The following is a 19,395-nucleotide window of genomic DNA, read 5'->3' as shown; positions in this document are numbered from 1 at the left end:
TTCTTCTCTTCTACCTTCTGCCTGTTCCCTGTCAACGTTGGGGTAATTTACAAGTCTGGAGAGCTAGAGAGATTTACATGAAGCGAACATGTACTACGGTCTGTCTGGCATTGTTTGGTTGCTTGGTTGCTGGCATGAACTATAAGTTGTGGGTCAATGAATCAATGAATCAGCGCGTGGATGTTCTTTCAACAGCTGTGCGAATTTTTGATGAACACTTATAATCATGGGGGATTTGATGAAGAACAAGATGGGGAAATCAGATAAGATTCGCAAGTCATATGAATATTTATGACCTAGACGTAAATTACTATTAAAAAGTTCTAAGTTATAATCTATTGTGAAATCTTTTCCAAACATTTTTTCATAATAATGAAATCTTGTAAAATTCATTTCCATTTATTCACAAGTCAAATGATAAAATATTCATAAATATTATATATTATATGTATTGCTTATGTATTGAAACGTCAACCTCAAAAAATGCGATTATCTTAAAGTGTTCACTGAATTGCTGATAGTTATTTTTTATAAAAAGAAAAGGGAAAAGTCATTAGCTATCACTCTAACTTAGCGTCCCTTGTTATTACAGTACACACAAATCTGTTGTGGGAACCCTAAAATTGTTATCATTTCTTACAAAAACAAGTTGACTCTGCTTATCACAACAACTAAAAGGGAAACATCCGAAGGCTGGGCCAAACACAAATTGTTTTTCATTTGATTTTCAACGCAAACATTGACTGATAACAATTCTCGAGAACTTTTACAGCGTACAAACTACTCTCTCAAACCTCTAGTTACGTCAGGTACTCAGCTACCGGCTTAACTACTCAGCTACAAATACCGTTAGTCGGATCGTAAAAAGTACTTGAAGTAAAAGTTATGGGGCATATAAATATCATTAATACTCAATTACTACCAGGGTCCACAACAACTCCCACGTCCCAGCACGCTTATATTTGTAGTAAAAAAAATGTAATGATATATTTATTCGCCTTTCCAATACTCTTTTCATAAGTAAATTGTATACAATAAAATGCAATTAAGATGGAAACATTTAACTAGATCAATAGCATCTTAATCAACAGTGGAAAAACAATTTAAAACAGATACAAGATAAGAGACTTTCAAAGCATCAATTATGTATTATAATAAGAATCGATTATACTCAAAAACTCTTCCTTTGGGTCATTTTATCTTTATACATGTTATGCAAATAAGGTTGAGCTCTCTTTTTCGCTTTCTGCACATGACGTCACAAGTTTTAGCTACTAATAAATATGCATAAACACATTTTTATCATAGATAACCAAACAAAAATTGTATATTTTATTTTATGCAAATTTAATAGAAACAATAAAAATAGAAAAGATTTAACTAATTACTTCCTTCCAAGACTTTATTCAAATCAGTTCAGCAAATTAACGCATTGTTGCCATTTTCATACAGTTATGCGACACTCTTACAAAACTCCATAAAACAGTGACAAATGTCACCTGTCTCACATCATAAAGATTGTCTAAAGCTAAAGCTTATAATCACAGATAATGGCCATTATTACAGTCGCGCCTCTGTAAACGGTCACGCCCACGACGTCTGTCTGTAACTGAACACTCTATATGTGCTCTATGCAAAATTCCAATTAGCAAACGGCGAGAAATTTAAGAACCGATCGAGCACAATTACGCGCATAATTTAGAGGCGATATCGCGATTCTTAAACTGCCAACTGCCAGAACAGGTTTTTTGTCACTCGATTTAGGTTTTGATAGCAATTTTTTTTCAGTTACTTACCACTTTTTAGACGATCGTTTATTAAATCCTCAATGAGCTGTGGACACTCGCACTCGATAGCATAGCAAAACTGTTTGAATTTCTCAAAGCCGCTCTTCGCAATTATATCTATAAGATTGGCGCATTGCAAACGCAATATGTCGGCATCGTTCAGATTGCCCCCAACAGAGGGCGTTAGCGACCGATTGTCGCTCTGCGCATGATCACCGTTGACACTGGCACTTCGCGAGGAGCCCGCTAAACTTGAGCTATAATCACCGCCCACGCCTACACCGCTGACACTGGCACTGCCCCCGCTGCCACTGCCACTGCTGCTGCTGGCGACAGCGCTCAGCTTTCGTTTTGTCAGCGCACCCACGCTAGAGGGCGCACTGTCCGGTTCGGCAGCAGCAACAGCACCCAATGTTGTTGTTGGCTTCAGCAATAGATCCTCCTCGGATTGGCTGAGCACAGAGTTTTTGACGAGCACCGCGAGTAGATCAGTGCTGCCCAGATCTAGCATTATGCGCTCCTGGTGACGCGAGAGCAACAAGCGCACTTCTTCCTCTTCTTCGCGCGTCATTTTGACGTTTTGACGTTTTCTTTTACGTTTTGATTCTTATTTGCTGTTGTTTACAATGCACTTTTATTAACTGCACTCTCACACATACACTCACATTTGTTGTTGTTGTCGTTGTTATTTAAAATAGCATGTGCATATTCGAATTATTATCATTATTATTTGTTAATAGAACTATTGTTAGTCGATACGTAAAAAAACACAAACGCGCGCCATTTATTGCGGCGTTGACGCCGTTTTTATTCGTTGCTCCGCTCGCACAACGTTCGTTCAACACAGTCAGAAAACAACTGAAAAACCGGCTCGGCTTAAAACAGCGACGCAGTGTCTCATACACAGTCTTGACCTGAGAGAGCAAGAGAGAGCAGACAAACCGCCCGCACAGTTCGGAGAGCGCAACGCACAGTGGATAATTTTGCAGCGTTCTTCACGAAATTCTTCCCAGAGCTAACAACAAATTGTTTACCATTGACGTCTAATGTATTTTAATACAACCCTGCAATAAATACAAGGCTTAAAATTATTTTGGTATTACGTGAACTCTAATATCTTACCAACTAAATGTTAACTTGATAATTTAAATCAATAAAAATGGTTTTCCTATGCAGATCATTACAAAAAATAATAATAATTTATATTAAGGTAATCTAGGATTGCCTTTACTATTAAATAACAACAATCTAATAATTGTTCCTGTGAGCTTGCCAGCTTTGCGTGATCGACCCACTGTGCGTTGTTTCTCTTGCATTGACCGTGCAGCTGCAATTGCAAGCGATAACAGTGGCGTTGTTATTGTGTGCCTTTGCAAAGTGTGCACGTACGAGTTGGTGTTGTGTGTGTGTGAGGCTGTGTGTTTACGAGCGAGTGTAAAATAACAAAGTCAAACAAAATGTAATTGCATTTGGTTCGCTTCTCTCACTGCGCTGTCTTTGCGTATACAAAGAAATTGCCTTTGCTTGCTCGAATATCGTATCGCAATATCGTATGTAAAATGAGAGATTTTGTGTTGGGGGAATAAAGGGAATTGAACGTAGTGCACAATTTAAAATGAATAAAGTATTATTATTAAAGACGATTTCACATGTATGTATGTATTATATGATATTATTAATTAACATCGGTTAACTTTAAGTATTTCAATTGTAGTTCGGATAATAAAATCTGTACCTAGCTAATTTGCCACTCTAGCAAAATAACAATCGTAAGCATTCAGTTAATTACAGACCCCACATACGCACACATATACTTACTCACATACAAAACATCGATTCGTGTTTAACGATTTATCTCAAGTGATTTGCCATTTCCAACTCACAAACACAAACTTACTCACAAGCATGGGACCACAAAAGGGCTCTAATTACACGTATTTCAGTTCGTTTCTGGCCTGATTAGCTCTCCATACAGAATTGTAACAGATGTTGGACCAGTTGCTAAGAATGAGCGTAAACGGATAAGAATAATTAAGGAAAAAAAGTGATCGAACAGAGAGACACGAAGAAGTTGTTTCCAGATGAAATTAATCCTTTGGAAAATAATTAAAAAATACTCAAGATACTTTAACGCCTTAAGCTTATGAAATTTTTCAAGGGTTTTAAATATTAAAATTGGTTTAACAGTTAATTCAAAACTAATTTTTAAAACAACTGATACTACTTTATGTAACATATTATTAAAAAAAAGTAGGATGAAAACAAAATATTGGAAGAGATTATTTTCAATAATTATTAAAAGTCATTTGAAAAATATTAGTTTTAGAGAAATATATGTAAGAATGCAAACAAATGTGTGAATTTTACGTTACATTACATTATTTTATATATTTATTCTTTATCTATACGTTATCAATTAACTAAACTAAAAACTGCAGAACATAATATTTTTATCTTATTTAAATACGACAACCTAAGTGATTTAAAAATATTATTATTGATTTATAGATGCAAAGAATAACATAATTTTGAAAAATTATATAATATTAGATTCTAAGAATTTTGTTTGTAAATATCAGTTTTTCTTTCAGTTAAGTAATGTCACACATTTCAATTACCTTACGATAACGTATAGATAAGGAATAAATATATAACATAATGTAATGTAACGTAAAATTCACACATTTGTTTGTAAAATCGACCAGATTGTCACGTTCAATTTCAATAAACTAATAACGTTTAGAATTGAGCACGTCTAAGGCGTGCTCTATCTTATGTTTTCTTTCTTTATGGAAAACACGAGAAAATTGTGTTTACCTGTTGCCGACAAAAGTTGAAAGGAAATCTAGGATTTCATACAGCAGCATTCCAAGCATGTTTCATAGCTGTGATTTGAAGCTATCAACAAATTAGCAGGTGGACACCCACAACAAATTTCGATTATACATAAATTGATTAGAGTAATTGCTCGAGCAATGCCAGCCAGTTTATGTTGTGAAATGTAATGCATTGAAAAATGCTGTTAATATACCGCCCTCTTGGCACATAGCTTGTCAAGCAACTAGTTGGATAGCTTCATAATTTATGCGAGGTATGTGAGACGGCCCCACAATTCTGGGCGGAGAACGGAGACCGAGAATTGTCAAGTCTCCACGCACACCCGCAAATCTGTCAGTCGAAACAAATCAGCAGACACGATTCTTCAATCGGAGCAGAATTTCAATGATAATGAAGACAGTAGGCGAGAGATCATTGCAAAATTGGTATAAGATCTTTGATATGCAAAAATTACGTAATTGACATATGTTAGATTTATGTGATTTTTATTTATTATTTTTTTTCCTCCACAATAGTAAATTTATTTTTATGTATATACGTTTATGAACAAAAGTATAATATAATGACCTGCATAATATTAATTTTATGTAGTAATTCCTCACTTAATTTTGCCAAATATGTTTAACAAAAATTAGAAATTTTAAATCAATATTAAATTATATCTGATCTAATTTTTTATTATTAATTTTCTTTTCTAGAATTTTATTAATTAATTACAATATAATTACATAATTACAATATAATTACATAACTACAATATAATTATGCCAAAATAAAAGTATTCACTTAAATATTAAAAAATGTATCAGATATTTTCTTAAATTTGATGTTTAATAAATAAATTAAAATAAAATACTTTCAATACCATAAACTAACATTTACAATTTATTTTCGCGATATTTAGTTTATTTTCTTGATTTTAAATTATTTATGCCAAAAATGATATTCAAATACATATAATATATTACAGCAAAAACCTTCTCGAGTGGAAAATAAGCTTTTGGATGTTAGGGTGAAACGTTGATAAGTCATGAAACAGCAGTTCCCTTCATCAAGTTATTGGGAAACTCAGGATTACAATTGCAAATATAAGTCTGCTACTGAAGGGCAGAAATGAACAAATAAACATGGGTGAACGTGTTTCATCTTGCGCATTACGTTCTGTGTTTCCTCTGCAATTAAGAGATTTGGCCGAAAGGAGCTTAAAGCTCAGCTCACAACGTCTGTCTGTTGTATTTCCTTTTTCCTGATTCGTTCGTGATTATCGAGAGGGTGTTTCATGTTATCCCATTCATCAATGTGCGCCGGCCTAACCCTCAAGTGAGTCTGCTTCCATTTGGCAGGTGAAATTGTTCGGTAATCAACTGGGGAGTTGAAGCATCTTTTTATTCGGTAGTCAATTTCAAGATTGCCTTTGCACGTGGTAATTCTCGATGGAGCTGCTTGAGTTAACTTATGTCGTAATTACTTATTAGCCAAAACGAAAATCATTTGATCTTGGCCATTAAATGTAATCCACAGCTGTAAATGACTCCGCCAGGTGGTAATTGCATTTAATTATACGTCTTATCGTGCATTAAGCGTTTGAACCTAAACTAAAATTCAATTGCAATGTGAAGAATTTGTTTACTTTCTTTTTTGAATAGAGAAAATGCCGAAAACAACGTAGTGCAGCAATTAAATTTTTATCTCTTCGCTTATCGAAAACTCCTTATAGAAATGCCTATGCCGAAAGATAGAATTTTGTTTTTGTGACGAAATGCCTTGTGCAATTGCATTTCATTTTGTTATAATATTAAGTGCATAACTTGTATTTAAGAGTTGATATGGTAAAAATTATTTATTCATTACTAAACACCCTTTGCTGTTAAAATGTTCTAAGCTAATGAGCATTATTTTATTTTTTGTTTGCTATTGCATTCGTCATAACGGCATTGATCAATGTCTATCAAACTATTACAGTACACACACACACACACACATACACATTTATGCGCTCACTAAGATGAATGAAGGAGGCATTGGCAATGGGGAAAGGTCTCCAAAGCTTCCAATACATAGATGAATGGCATTGGAGACATTGGAAGAGAAAGAAAATGAAATAAGCGAACTCTCATTTTCGTCAAAACGATGGCGACATTCAGAAGTGAATTTAACAGCGTGCCGAGCACTTACCCCGATCGCCTGACGGCTATCCGAAAAAAGCTGACCACGTGTTTCCATCAGTGGCACAAGCAGCTGCAGCTTTTCAAACAAGACTGCTCCACGTTGCGAGCGAAAAGTATTAACTGGCAGAAATTTAAAAAGATTTACAACAAAAAAGCCGCACAGCTTCAGCAACGGGAGCTAGTAAAGCTTATCAGTCAAGAGGAAGTCGTGGTCCAGGAGCAGCAGCTACAATTTGTGGCCACGCTCTTTTCGTCGACATTGATATCGAAATTTAACTCGAAAAATTCCACCAGCTGCAGCAACATGACCATTTTGGATGATTCGTATATTGGGGTGCGCGATGAGTATCCCGATATCGATGCTGAAATACGCGCCATATTAATGGCCAATGCCCAGAATGGAGTCACGATATCGAGCATCAAAAGTAAGTGCAAAAACGAGGAATCAATCAAATAGAAACAGAGAAACCTTGCTGGTAAAATTGAAGAAATATTTTTAAGTTAAAAGAATGAATTCCTTTTTGCATGCATGCATGTTTTTCCACCTTTTATTAAACCAAAGTTCAATTAGTAGATAATACATTGCGGTAGTTTAAGTCGATTAGTCTTATCGATTAGTTTTCGATCATGATTAGGTGAGTCGATTTGGCGCGTGGTTGCTTATCTTAAAAATGTATATATCGATAACGTACTATTTTTTTTATATTAATTACTTCGTTAAACTATTAATATTTCGACCATTCACACAGATGAATATCGAAATATGACGGGCAATACATTTCCGCTACGCGATAACATCACCGACTTTCTGCTCACCATACCGTACGTCACAGCTGAGTGCTGCGTGTCCGGCAAGCGAGTCTTTAATATCAAGCCCACGGAGGACACACGTCACCTGCACGACATGGTGGTGAATCAGCGACAGCGTGAAAATGGCAACAGTAAAAACAACAATCACATCTCAGCCATGCAGGAACCGCCACGTTTGTGGCGTTCCCAATATAGACGACGCAGTCCGCAAAATGAGAAATGCAATTATAATCTCAATATCTGTGAGAAGCCGCCAGCTGTCAAAATAGCGCCAGAGCAGCAACTGGCCACGGCTGCAATGACGCCATTTTGTGTCTATCAGGACAACTGGAAGCATCTGTAAGGCAACCTAATTTATATATTAATCTTATATTGTATAACGAATTAATTTTCCAATTGCAGCAACAATCAGTATCAGCTAACACAGTTAGCAGCTCAGAACAACAACAATCAATTTCCCTGCATACGTTCGGATCCTGCACAGTTACAAATAGCACCACAACCGCCTGAACAGCTACAACACCATCAGATTGGAGAATATACACATAAGCGACGTCATGAATTTACGCCCACGCCAACAACATTGTCATGTCCATCGCAACATGACTCCATGTTCACCATCAACTCGGACTATGATGCATATCTCTTAGATTTTCCATTGCTGGGCGATGATTTCTTCTTGTACTTGGCGCGCATGGAGCTAAAATGTCGCTTCAAGAAGTGTAAGTAGATTCGAGTGCAATAGAAGTTCACATCTCACCTCGTCTCGTTTCGCTTCGACCATAGATGAGAAGGTGCTACAGTCTGGTCTGTGCATCTCGGGACAAACCATAAATGCCGCTCGACAGCGGCTGCAGCACGTGGAACTGCATGAGATGACACAAATCATTGTTAACATCGGTTCCGTTGACATAATGCGCGGCAAGCCGCTGGTGCAAATCGAGCATGATTTCCGTCAGCTAATCAAGGAGATGCACAATCGCAGATTTGTGCCTGTGCTGACCACGCTAGCACCGCTGGCCAACTATTGCCACGACAAGCAGACATGCGAGAAGGTGTTGCGTTTTAACAAGTTTATACGCAGCGAGGGACGTCATCTTACCGTTATTGATATACACTCATGTCTGATTAATGAGAATGGCGTTGTACGCTTCGATTGCTTCCAGAAGTAAGCAAAAGCTCCTTCCATATCTACCGATTAATTATATATATTCTCCGTTTGTGTTTTAAAGCGGGCCACGTAGTGTGACGGGCTCACCAGAGCCATATGTATTCTGGAACAAAATCGGACGGCAGCGTGTGTTGCAGATGATCGAACAAAATATGGAATATCACTGAGAGAGGAGCTACGCAGGAAGTTTGAGTTGGAGTTGGAATTGAAATAGTCGGTCTGGCACCAGGCATCGAGCTTGTACAAAATTTTTACAATTATTCACGGAGAATGGCATGCTGTCTTTTTAGAAAAAAGCGAAATTCATAAGTTAAACGTTTAATTTTAATGTGTTTTATGTTCGTATCGTTATGTGTTTGTCCCCTGTACTATATATAAATGTATATTTATTGTGATTGTCTTTCTTATATGTTCTATGTGATTCAACTATCTCCTGAAATAACTCTCCTTTTGAGGTACATTTCGTTTTGGATGCATTGTTTTTGCTGCTATCCCAAAAACAGTGATCGAAAATTCAATGTGCCATCAAAATTGAGTTATTCAAACATGTATTTTCCCTAGTATTTTTCATTAGGATTTGGGCACAGAGCTTAATGAAAAATGCAAACGCAACTAAAACATTGCCATGTTATAAACCGTATATTCCTTTCGTTTCTTCTGAACCATCTTTGCCCATGCTCATGTATATAACTACCGACTTTTCTCTGTGCAGGACAGGCTACAAAATATACATTTGAGACATGTGTAATTTTGGTTCAATGAAAATGTATTCGCTTTAGTTAATACTTTGCTTGCACCAAATCAATGCCGCGGCTGATTTAATATTGTCAGTGCTAAGCGAAAAAATTAATTGAAGCGATTGTGCAATTTTCGTATCTCTTTCAATGTTTATATTAATTGTACGCTGTACATTAAACAGTCTGATTACATTTTAGATTGTTTTCTTACAGCGTACGATGAAAAGTATTCAAGATTCGAGTATAAATTAATAACAAATCTTTATTCAAAAATGGTAGTAATTATAAACTAATTTATTGTATGTATGTTTAATGTATGTGATGATGTAATTTTTTTTTTGTATGTCCAACCATAACAAGCAATGTAAAATCCAAAAAAAAAAAAAATAAAAAAGGGGAAAAACAAATTGATACGCTTTATAACTGAAAGCAAAAGTCATTGATTCAAATTATGTTCGAATGCATTTTTCAATATTTCTTAAATTTTTGAGATTCAATTTTGAATGCAACTTAATTCGATTTAGAATATATCAATATTTGCTTCGGTATTAATTCTTTTTCTTAATAAATCAACCTAAACGCAATGGAAATTATCTTTATTGTTACTAATATCATTTCTTCAATAGTCTTAAGGTTTAATTATAATAAGAAAAGTAGTATGTAAACCTGAGTTGGTATTCAAATATTTCTTAAAGTTAATACCTAATTCAAGTTATCGTTATAAAGAAAATAATATCATAGGATATGACTTGAAATTATTTTGCCAAGAGGGATGTTGAAAAATCGTTCTTTGAAAATGAATAAAACAACGAAGGGATTTGGTGCTGCTTATACATGTGGAAGTCGAGATCAAGCCCATTACTGGAACGCCAACCACACTTTACACATAAGGCCGGATCTAAAACCTCGTTGTGAATTTCAATTAAATGTTGACGGTACTCCGTATAAGATACAAATTTCAGGGGATGAGTGTTTTTATCACAATGCAAGCAAGTCCAGGACTCTAAAAATATTTCGGTTAATTGAATAAACAATAAACAGACATGGGTCTTACCCGTTGTGTTCCCAGCTTCAGGTGTTGCAATGTCAAACACCGCTCTTTTGGCAAAACGCCACTTATGCGCACCATTCCATGACTTCAAAGAACTCTGCATTGATGGAGTCACGAATTCCTTTGGTCGTGGATCCAATTTGGATGTTGAGCTCTTCGCCTTATTATTCTGTAAAGCATTTGATGGTGTTGGACTATTCGATTCTTCGGGAGTCGAAAGAGTTTCAGGCAACGGATTATAGCCGGAATTTTCGATATTCTTTACTGCATTTAAAACTGGCGAAGAGGTCTGTAAAGGTGAAAGATTTCCAAGCAGCGAATCAACATCAGACGACGAGGTGTCCTTTGTGTTTTTCTGCAGTTTTTTTCTTATATTGAACAATCGTTTTATCGCGTGATTCAATTGAGGACACAAGCATGTCATTGATCACACTGAAGGCGTTTAATTTAGCATTTCGCTCATGAACCTGACGATTGAGTTCTTGTACATATGATGAGAGCTGAAAAATAACAAGCAATGAAAGATACGATCGACTATGTTCAAATAACAGTCACATCTTTAAAAACAGTTCCATCAATAGTAACTTTACCTGATTTTAAACTAAGTTTGTCTTTATCGTTTTTGTTTAGGGTTGTTTAAATTTAAGAATTACCTTTAATAATTGTTCTTTTAAATTTCTTCGCCTTTTCCGTTACTTCTCCTAAATAGGAAATGAGTATAAATAATTTAGATTTACCTTTGATAATTCCTGTTTTAATTTAGCTATTTCTTCTTCCTGTTCATGAAGGTATTTGGTGTGTTCCTCTCTGTTCATATCCCTCTCTTTTTCAATGCTAATCGTAATCTATTTCATACATAAAGAAACGCATAAATAAAATTTCGAATTTTTAACAAACTGGGATAAGATATATGGAAATTTTTTTTCGAAAATTACTTCCGATAATTGTTGATCCAAATTGGCGATTTCCTCTTCCTTTTCTTGCAGACGGATGGTATTTTCTTTCTTTAATTCACTCTCCTTTTCAATTTTATATTTCATCTATATCATAAAAAATAAATTAATTAATAAATATAACACAAATTCTCCTGAAAAATTACCTCTGCTAATTCAGCTTCCAAATTGCTCATTTCTTCTTCTTTTTCCAAGAGGCGTTTAGCGTTTACCGAATTCACCTCACGCTCATTTTCAATATTAATGATCAGCTATTCCATATGAATCAAATAATAGGGAAATATAAAATAAACATTTTCACTTAAATAACAAATTCTCATAATAAATTACCTCCGATAATTTTTGTTTCAAATTCGTGATTTCTTCTGGTTCGTGAATGCACTTGACGTTTTCCAACAGCAGCTCACTATCTTTTTTGACCAGCTTTCCAAATTTGTCGATCATCTGTTACAATTATTAAGTTAATATGTTGTCGATATATGTACATATATAAAATGTTTACCTTAGTTAATTCTTCTTCTAAGATGGAGATTTTCTCATTTTTCTCCTGCAACTTTTTAGCGCATTCAGTACCACAGTTCGGCATTTCGTGAATCTTTAACGACATCTCCGAAAGCAATTTTTTTTCGACAATTTGAAGTTTGGTTCGAAGCTGCTGATTTTCATGCTGTTGCATCAAAATGGAATTCATCAATAAATTATAATTCGCTTGATCAAAACATTGTTGATAACTGTATCCGCCATAAGTTGTACTTGGTACATTCAACCACATTTGTGGAACAAAATGCGAGTTAAATAGCGGAAATTGTGAATTTTTGTGTTGACGAGCCATTTTTGTCCAAACGTAAAAACGCGTGTATCCAAAATACGGAGAAACGGTACTTTTCCGCGCTTTTGAAACCATAAATATTTGGTCTCAATCGATATATATCGATGTTATATTACGATAGGGGCACATGATTTTATGAATATGATTTCTTTTATTGATATTTATGTCCGTTCAAACTTTTCTTTTAATTTTGTGACTCATTAATTTTTGGCTTCTTTTTTACTCTAAGCCAACCGTCGTTATAGCACGCAAAGAACAGAAGCCACTCTATCGATTGTTCTTACTCGTGTATCGATAACAATCTCAGTCAGCTGTTTGAAACTGTGCGACCGCACAAAAATACTAAACATAAAAAAATCGATAACAATTTGACAATTGTATTTTAGCTGGCAAGTGAGTGAGTATGAATTTATTTGTGTGTGGAAAATAAGTTCCAGCAAATTTCAGATTAGTTTGATACATTACAGTCCAAAATGGCTTCGTTTTTGGCACGTACTGGCAGTACACTCATCGAATCAGTAAGACCCAAGGCAGTTGCAAAGGTAAGCGCAGTGCAACGTTTCAAAAATGCATGAAAATTAGTCGTACATTTTACATAATTGCAAAAAGCTGCAGACGGCAACAACAATGTGACAAGGTTGCGCCTCTCGTTCGCTCACTCATTAGAAAGAGAGAGAGTAGCCACCTGACTAGCGGCGATATTTTCGATCCGTTTTGTTGTACTCTACAGAAACACATACAAGCGTACATATGAATATCAATTGTGTATGTGTGTGTGACGCAATTCTTGTCAATGTGAGATGATAAAAATAAGACCTTGAAAGCCGCCAAATAGCGGCTATGTGGGTTTCTTTTATCAATGGGATGGCAATGTCAACTGTTGCTGTCGAGCCCACTAATTAAACCAACCAAATCTACGCGAATTAGATTTGATTATCATCTCGGTTAAAACACCGTTATGGCGACGCTTCGATTGCAAATCTCGTTTCGTTTTTTGTGACCCACTCCAACAAATGTATACTACATACATATGCTATGCGTCATTTGTTTTGTTTTTGATTTTATTTTTTCGAAGCTCGTGACTTTTTCGATAATTGGAATTTTTTGTTAACAGATCCTCAGCTACGCTCCCATTGGACTGCAGCAGACGAGAAACCTCAATGTGCAAGAACATGTCTCATACACTTTGCTTAACGAAAGCAACATCCCAACTCCCCGGTAAGTTCACATCGAATCCACAGAGTCCAAAGTTCAACCAATGTCTTCTTATTGGACTTTGAATAGCAAAAGTATGTGTAAACAAATCCGGAATTGATTTGCATTAATTTTGCTGCATGTACAGATCAACAAACAGCTGATGATAGCGCTGATAACGGTCTGTCTTTAAAGTAAACTATATATGTACATATGTATGTATATATTCTAGATTGTAGGGAGCAAAGGTGTTGTCGTAGATCATTTATAATCAAATGGCATATATGCTAGACAAGTTGAAATATGTATATATATTTTATTTATCTCAATGAGATATAATGATAGAATATTTGAGGCAGGTTTCTTATGCTCCAGTATAAGCGATGGTTCAAATAGGATTTTGTTTATAATTATAATTAATACAAAACTAATATACATAATCTTTTATGTTTTTTATATAATTACGAACCGAAAGATGAACTTTAAAGAAATAAATCTCAGTAAATACATATTTATGTAAAAAGTGTGAGATCTAGGTTTCCAACTTCTGAGTATTTATTAATTGTTATATTTAGAATTTTTCTCAAGTGTGGACAAATTCATCATTGAATCAATTTTGATTAATTGAATTTTTATGAAAGTTTTGTAAACCATTATCGGTTAAATTTTAGAAAAAAGCTTTCCAACAAATTGTCACTTTCTAAATAAAACAAATAAGTACAAATAGATTAATAACCTGTTTTTAAAAAACCTTATCATTAGTTCCATCGCACCACAATAGAAAATGGAAATTTATATTAATAATATATTAATAAATATTTATTGATTTAAGAAAGTTTTACCTGTTTCAAGGGTTAAATGGGTGTTAATCCAGATAACATTTTTACTAAACGGAACCCAGACATTAATGAGCTCGTCTGTATAAAATTAGAATAGATTGCTAGCGTTTAAATGAAATGATTAACTTTAACGAAATTCGCTCACTCAGCTGATGTGCCAAAAAAGACTTTGGATTGTGTGCTGGATTTGATAACATGTTGCTGACGCTGTGCCGCTTTATCAGTCATAAACTCTTGGTATTGCGGTTCAGTGGGTCATAAAAATCCAAATGGACTTTAAAATTGCTTCGCAAATTATTAAACGATGACTCAATTGGTGTTTTGCAGATTTGCCGTCGCAAAGAATGGCAAGGAAGCCGGCGAGATTGCTACAAAGTTGAAAACAGATAATCTGGTGCTGAAGGCGCAGGTTCTTGCCGGTGGACGTGGCAAGGGAACCTTCAAAAATGGACTCAAGGGCGGTGTCCGCGTTGTCTACAAGTGAGTCGAAATTATTTTGAAATTTATTACTACCTTAATGACCTGCTTTTGTCCTCTATTCCAGTCCGGAGACGGCAGAAGATCTCGCCGGCAAGATGATCGATCAGCTGCTGATTACCAAGCAAACTGGCGCTGCCGGTCGACTTTGTAAGAAGGTCATGGTTGCCGAGCGTAAATTCCCACGTCGCGAGTTCTACTTTGCCGTCATGATGGAGCGTGCTTTCAACGTGAGTAAAACGACTCATTGATAAAGCACATTATTTACTTTTTTTGTTTGTTTTCTTGTGCAGGGTCCAGTTTTGATTGCATCCAAGGAGGGCGGTGTTGACATTGAGGAAGTGGCCGCATCTAGTCCCGATGCCATCATCTACGAACCCATCGATATTGCCAGCGGTCTCACTAAGGAACAGGCGGCGAGAATAGTCGAAAAAGTTGGACTGAACGATAATGCCGATGAGCACATTCAAATGCTGCTCAACATGTACAAGCTGTTTGTGGAGAAGGATGCTCTTCTGGTTGAGATCAATCCCTATGCCGAGGATGCCATGTCTGGCTGTAAGTTGCAATTGTTGCTGCAATCTCATCGTTATAACAAATCAAACTAACTCTTCATTGTCGTTTAACTAATGAACTAACTCTTCATCTCATCCATTGTTTTGCTTAACTTTTTTGTATTCATGTGTTCAAACTAATGCTATCTCTGTTGATGTTTGTTGAATCTTTAAAGGCTGTAAGTACTGCATTAACAATTGAAAGACATTATTTTTGACATGTTATTATGTTTTGCCTTGTTTTATAGTCTTTGCCCTCGATGCCAAGCTGCGTTTCGACGATAATGCCGAGTTCCGTCAAAAGGAGCTGTTTAGCATGCGGGACTGGACCCAAGAGGATCCCAAAGAGGTTGAGGCAGCCAAATACAATTTGAATTACATTGCTCTCGATGGCACCATTGGGTGCATGGTGAACGGCGCTGGTCTGGCTATGGCCACCATGGATATCATCAAGTTATACGGCGGCGAGCCAGCCAATTTCCTTGATGTGGGCGGTGGTGCCACCGCAGAGGCTGTGAAGGCTGCTTTCAAGATCATTACCTCTGACAAGAAAGTAATGTGCTTATTGGTCAACATTTTCGGCGGCATTATGCGTTGCGATGTCATTGCCGAGGGTATTATTGCTGCCGCCAAGGATCTGAACCTGAACTTGCCCATTGTTGTGCGTCTGCAGGTGAGTCAGCTAATAATTAAAGATCATTTTGTAAATTTACTTAAATATATGAAACTATTATTCGTTTGCAGGGCACCAAAGTGAAGGAAGCCCGCGATCTGATTCGTTCGTCGGGTTTGAAAATTCTGGCTCGTGATGATTTGGATAAGGCTGCCGATATGGCTGTCCACTTGGCACAAATTGTCAAGCTTGCGCGTGAGATGAATATGGATGTGAACTTCGAGATACCCGATGCACAGAAGTAGATCAATAATAATAACAGAACAACATCAAACTCGATAAATGGCTAAGTCAACCATATTAGAGCCCAATACATAGAACACAAAAACATTTACTCAACAAGTTAGATACAATTTACATAAACTACAACTACAACTAAAACTCATCGCTTCGTAGTTAGAGAGAGATATTCGTATTCGCTTTCAAAGAATTGAACATTTTTGCAAAAATTTTATTGACCTTTTTTGTGAATGGAGTAACACCATGATTGTAGTATATTTTTTGTCTTTGGTCAAACCAGAGTGTGTTACATATTAACTAAATATTATAATTTCGAATAATCCTAAGAGTTGAGAGTTTTTTGCACCTGTGAAACATTGTAAGCGTAAAAAACAAATTTATTGTTATTAGCACGAAAATAATAACTAGTAAAAGTCCAAAACTGAAACAAACAAAAACTGGTCTAATGTCAACGTGATTATTGCAAAAACTCATTTAATTTATTGAAATGCAAACTGCTTGAAAAGTGGTAAGACGAAAAGTGTATTATGCTATTTTAAGTTAGTTTGCTTTAAATTAAAAATTCAACCACAACATCAACAAACTGTAGAAATTGCTTTTAATGCTTTTCAGCTTCTTTATCTTGTATTTATTACAAAAACATTTTTTAGCATCGATTCCAATTTCTGTTTCAAATTTCAATAATTAATATTTTTTCCCCAGAGAATGCAAAGATGATTCAAAGAAAGAGTAAATGCATTTTCTATACAAGAACATGAATTCCCCAGATGTACGTCAAATTCGCCAATAGGATCTTAGATCCTCGATCCCTTTTCCATAGAAACTGACCAAAATTACCAATAAACTAAAACTAAAGTTCTGTTTGAAATAATCCAAATTTGATGGACGTGCGAATTTATTTATCTATTTGCGTGTGGTAGGGAAAGTTGGGTTGTTGGGTTATTGCCTCAAAAACGATCGACTAGAGATAGAATATGTGTCTGTTCCTGTTCCCGCCAGTCGGTGTCGCCATCGCCCAGATTTCCAGCGTACTCTGAAATTTGAAGAAATCTATTATTGCACAGATCTAATACTAATAAAAAAAAAAAATCAACTACTCACCACGCATAATGCTTCTGATGGTTTTCATGGATGCGCTGCGCAAATTAAGAATTTGTAGCACTCGCTGCTTGACTGTTTCTGTGGTGGCGCTGACCTCCAGCAAGATGTAGTCGATGCGCTGCAGCGTAAACAGACCGCCAGTCAAGCGTTTTATATAATTATTCTCCGCTTCCTCGTCTTCATCGATGCCCGCATCCTGCAACAAAAATGTCTATATATACATTCCTATTTAGTCGAATACTATTTCAACTTACTTTTGGCTGCTGATCAATCTCTCTGTCAATGGCTTCCACTTTGGCCAAGTACTTAAGATGCAGCTCGAGCAGCCGATCGACTTTCTCATGATCGTTCTCCGTGAACTTGGTCAGCATGCGTTGCCTTTGCGTGCCCTTGCAGTTGCGCAACATCGATGCAATCACCGAGCAGACATGCTCCTCATGCTCATCCACTGAAAGTAATCGCTGCTTGTTACGCTTGGGCGTCTTCATGAATAGTGGAAAAATGGTGCGCAGTCCCAGAATCTCGACGAACTTATTGCAATTCTCACGTCCATCCTGGCCGGCCATGGCATGATCCAACACCTTGAGGGAACCATTGCGTGACATCTTCTTTTCTCTGAGCATCAGATTCATCAGCTGCAATCCCTCGCCGTTGAGGAAGCGATCGCGATTCTCGCGCGCCATCAGCGCCGAGCACATGCAATTGAACAAATTGGACATGTACTCTTGCTCCTCATTACTGGCGGGATCGTGACGCTTGTAGACAGCCAACTGTTGCAGTAATACATCGACGCCATCCAGTGTTCCGAGCAACAAACGATTATCGTTCTCTGTCTGTATCAGGATGGACAATATTTCACTGCAATACAGTTTGTTGGGATCAAAGGGCGATTTGCCTTTGAGACGCTTTAGTATCCAGGCCAGCAGACCTTGTATCGCTGCTTCGCGCACAAACTCCCCGTCAATCTCCGTTAGATTCTCGACAATCGCCAGCGTATTGTGCACACCATCGGCTTCCTCTTTTACCTGTTCGTTGAGCCGCTCAAGATTCTGCACTAGTAGTGCACATATTTGTTCCTTGCGCAACGCGTCGATCAAGGACTCGGCACCCTCATTGCTTTCACCCAGAATATCCACATCAGTTACCTCTTGGAGCAGATCAACGACGGCAACTGCGATATCTGTGTTTTGATGTGCTAGCAACTCCAGTAGACTGTGGAGGCCATGCAGCTCCACGAGCAGCGGGTATAAATCTGGCACTGTGGCTACAGCTTTTAGTTCCTGAATGACTGTGTGTAAGTCCAGCTCGGAGTCCATGAATTTCTCGGGATTGTCTGAGAATTTGATGCGCATCTCTTGGTTCTTGAGATTGCGCTTCTCAAACACCAGTATTAGCTTCTTCAGACCTTGTTCGTCCAGCACATCGCCCTCTGCTTCCTCGCTCTCAACATACTTTAAGATATTTAGACGCTCCTCCTCTGTGAGCTCGGGATCAAACTCAAATGCACTGCCATTGGCTGATCCCGCTCCAGTCGCATTGCTGTCATGTGACTTTCTGTAGTTGGCCGTTTCCTTGGCGTCCGCAATGCGACGCATTCGCTTTGACTTTTCATCGATGCCGCCGCCCCGTTTTCCAATATCACTCGCCGGCTCCGGCAGCGCGAAATCATCGTCGTCCTCATGCGGTCGCTTTGGTGTCTGCTCGGGCTGTTGCCATTGATGCCAATAATGAATACTCTTAATGGTTTTCATATCATTTGTTATAACTACTTACCTTAAATGCCAAGAGTTCCCCAATATCCATAATTCAGCCAGCAAATTGTATAAACATCAACGCTACCTGGTAAAACTCACATCGATAATGGCAAATATCGCTGCGCTTTAAATACAAATGTGCTCACGCTTTGTTATCGATAGTTGAGTTGATTATCAATCAAATAAACTATGTATTCATGACCTACAATATTTAATATT

At 36.9% G+C, this 19,395-nt stretch overlaps 5 protein-coding genes across 9 annotated transcripts in view; 2 read left to right on the top strand and 3 right to left on the bottom strand.

The window, feature by feature from the left end:
• The window catches only part of LOC132786230 (tight junction protein ZO-1), a 111,520-nt gene extending 108,871 nt beyond the window's left edge, over positions 1-2,649 (bottom strand). The window contains exon 1 of one of the 5 annotated variants that reach the window (XM_060792708.1): positions 1,797-2,649. In XM_060792708.1, the coding sequence (XP_060648691.1) occupies positions 1,797-2,358 (562 nt within the window). In that variant the 5' untranslated portion in view covers positions 2,359-2,649. The remainder of the gene's footprint in view (positions 1-1,796) is intronic. The other 4 variants (XM_060792701.1, XM_060792699.1, XM_060792707.1 and 1 more) reach the window with 4 other exon arrangements.
• Positions 2,650-6,740: 4,091 nt separating this feature from the next.
• On the top strand, positions 6,741-9,169 carry LOC132783945 (maternal effect protein oskar). The gene is made up of 5 exons (XM_060789275.1): positions 6,741-7,218; positions 7,543-7,942; positions 8,006-8,325; positions 8,390-8,771; positions 8,836-9,169. The coding sequence occupies exons 1-5, from the start codon at positions 6,756-6,758 to the stop codon at positions 8,939-8,941; spliced, it is 1,671 nt and encodes a 556-aa protein (XP_060645258.1). The 5' UTR covers positions 6,741-6,755; the 3' UTR covers positions 8,942-9,169.
• A 367-nt stretch (positions 9,170-9,536) lies between these two features.
• LOC132783947 (myosin-11-like) lies at positions 9,537-12,572 on the bottom strand. Its single transcript, XM_060789278.1, has 7 exons — positions 12,018-12,572; positions 11,846-11,959; positions 11,662-11,766; positions 11,498-11,602; positions 11,300-11,407; positions 10,566-11,062; positions 9,537-10,514 (listed from the first exon to the last, which is right to left on the bottom strand). Exons 1-6 carry the CDS (start codon positions 12,417-12,419, stop codon positions 10,889-10,891), a joined length of 1,008 nt encoding a protein of 335 aa, XP_060645261.1. The 5' UTR covers positions 12,420-12,572; the 3' UTR covers positions 9,537-10,514; positions 10,566-10,888.
• A 150-nt stretch (positions 12,573-12,722) lies between these two features.
• On the top strand, positions 12,723-17,198 carry LOC132783946 (succinate--CoA ligase [ADP-forming] subunit beta, mitochondrial). Its single transcript, XM_060789276.1, has 9 exons — positions 12,723-12,741; positions 12,797-12,886; positions 13,459-13,562; positions 14,705-14,857; positions 14,922-15,084; positions 15,148-15,412; positions 15,657-16,081; positions 16,153-16,322; positions 17,024-17,198. The coding sequence occupies exons 2-9, from the start codon at positions 12,818-12,820 to the stop codon at positions 17,052-17,054; spliced, it is 1,380 nt and encodes a 459-aa protein (XP_060645259.1). The 5' UTR covers positions 12,723-12,741; positions 12,797-12,817; the 3' UTR covers positions 17,055-17,198.
• On the bottom strand, positions 16,531-19,304 carry LOC132783944 (beta-catenin-like protein 1). Its single transcript, XM_060789274.1, has 4 exons — positions 19,196-19,304; positions 17,677-19,128; positions 17,423-17,618; positions 16,531-17,354 (listed from the first exon to the last, which is right to left on the bottom strand). The coding sequence occupies exons 1-4, from the start codon at positions 19,223-19,225 to the stop codon at positions 17,269-17,271; spliced, it is 1,764 nt and encodes a 587-aa protein (XP_060645257.1). The 5' UTR covers positions 19,226-19,304; the 3' UTR covers positions 16,531-17,268.
• Between the last annotated feature and the right edge of the window lie 91 nt (positions 19,305-19,395).

Source organism: Drosophila nasuta, chromosome 2R (assembly GCF_023558535.2).
Source record: "Drosophila nasuta strain 15112-1781.00 chromosome 2R, ASM2355853v1, whole genome shotgun sequence".
Lineage (NCBI taxonomy): Eukaryota > Metazoa > Arthropoda > Insecta > Diptera > Drosophilidae > Drosophila > Drosophila nasuta.
Note: the sequence above shows the minus strand (reverse complement) of the source record. Positions and strands in the feature narration are given on the sequence as shown.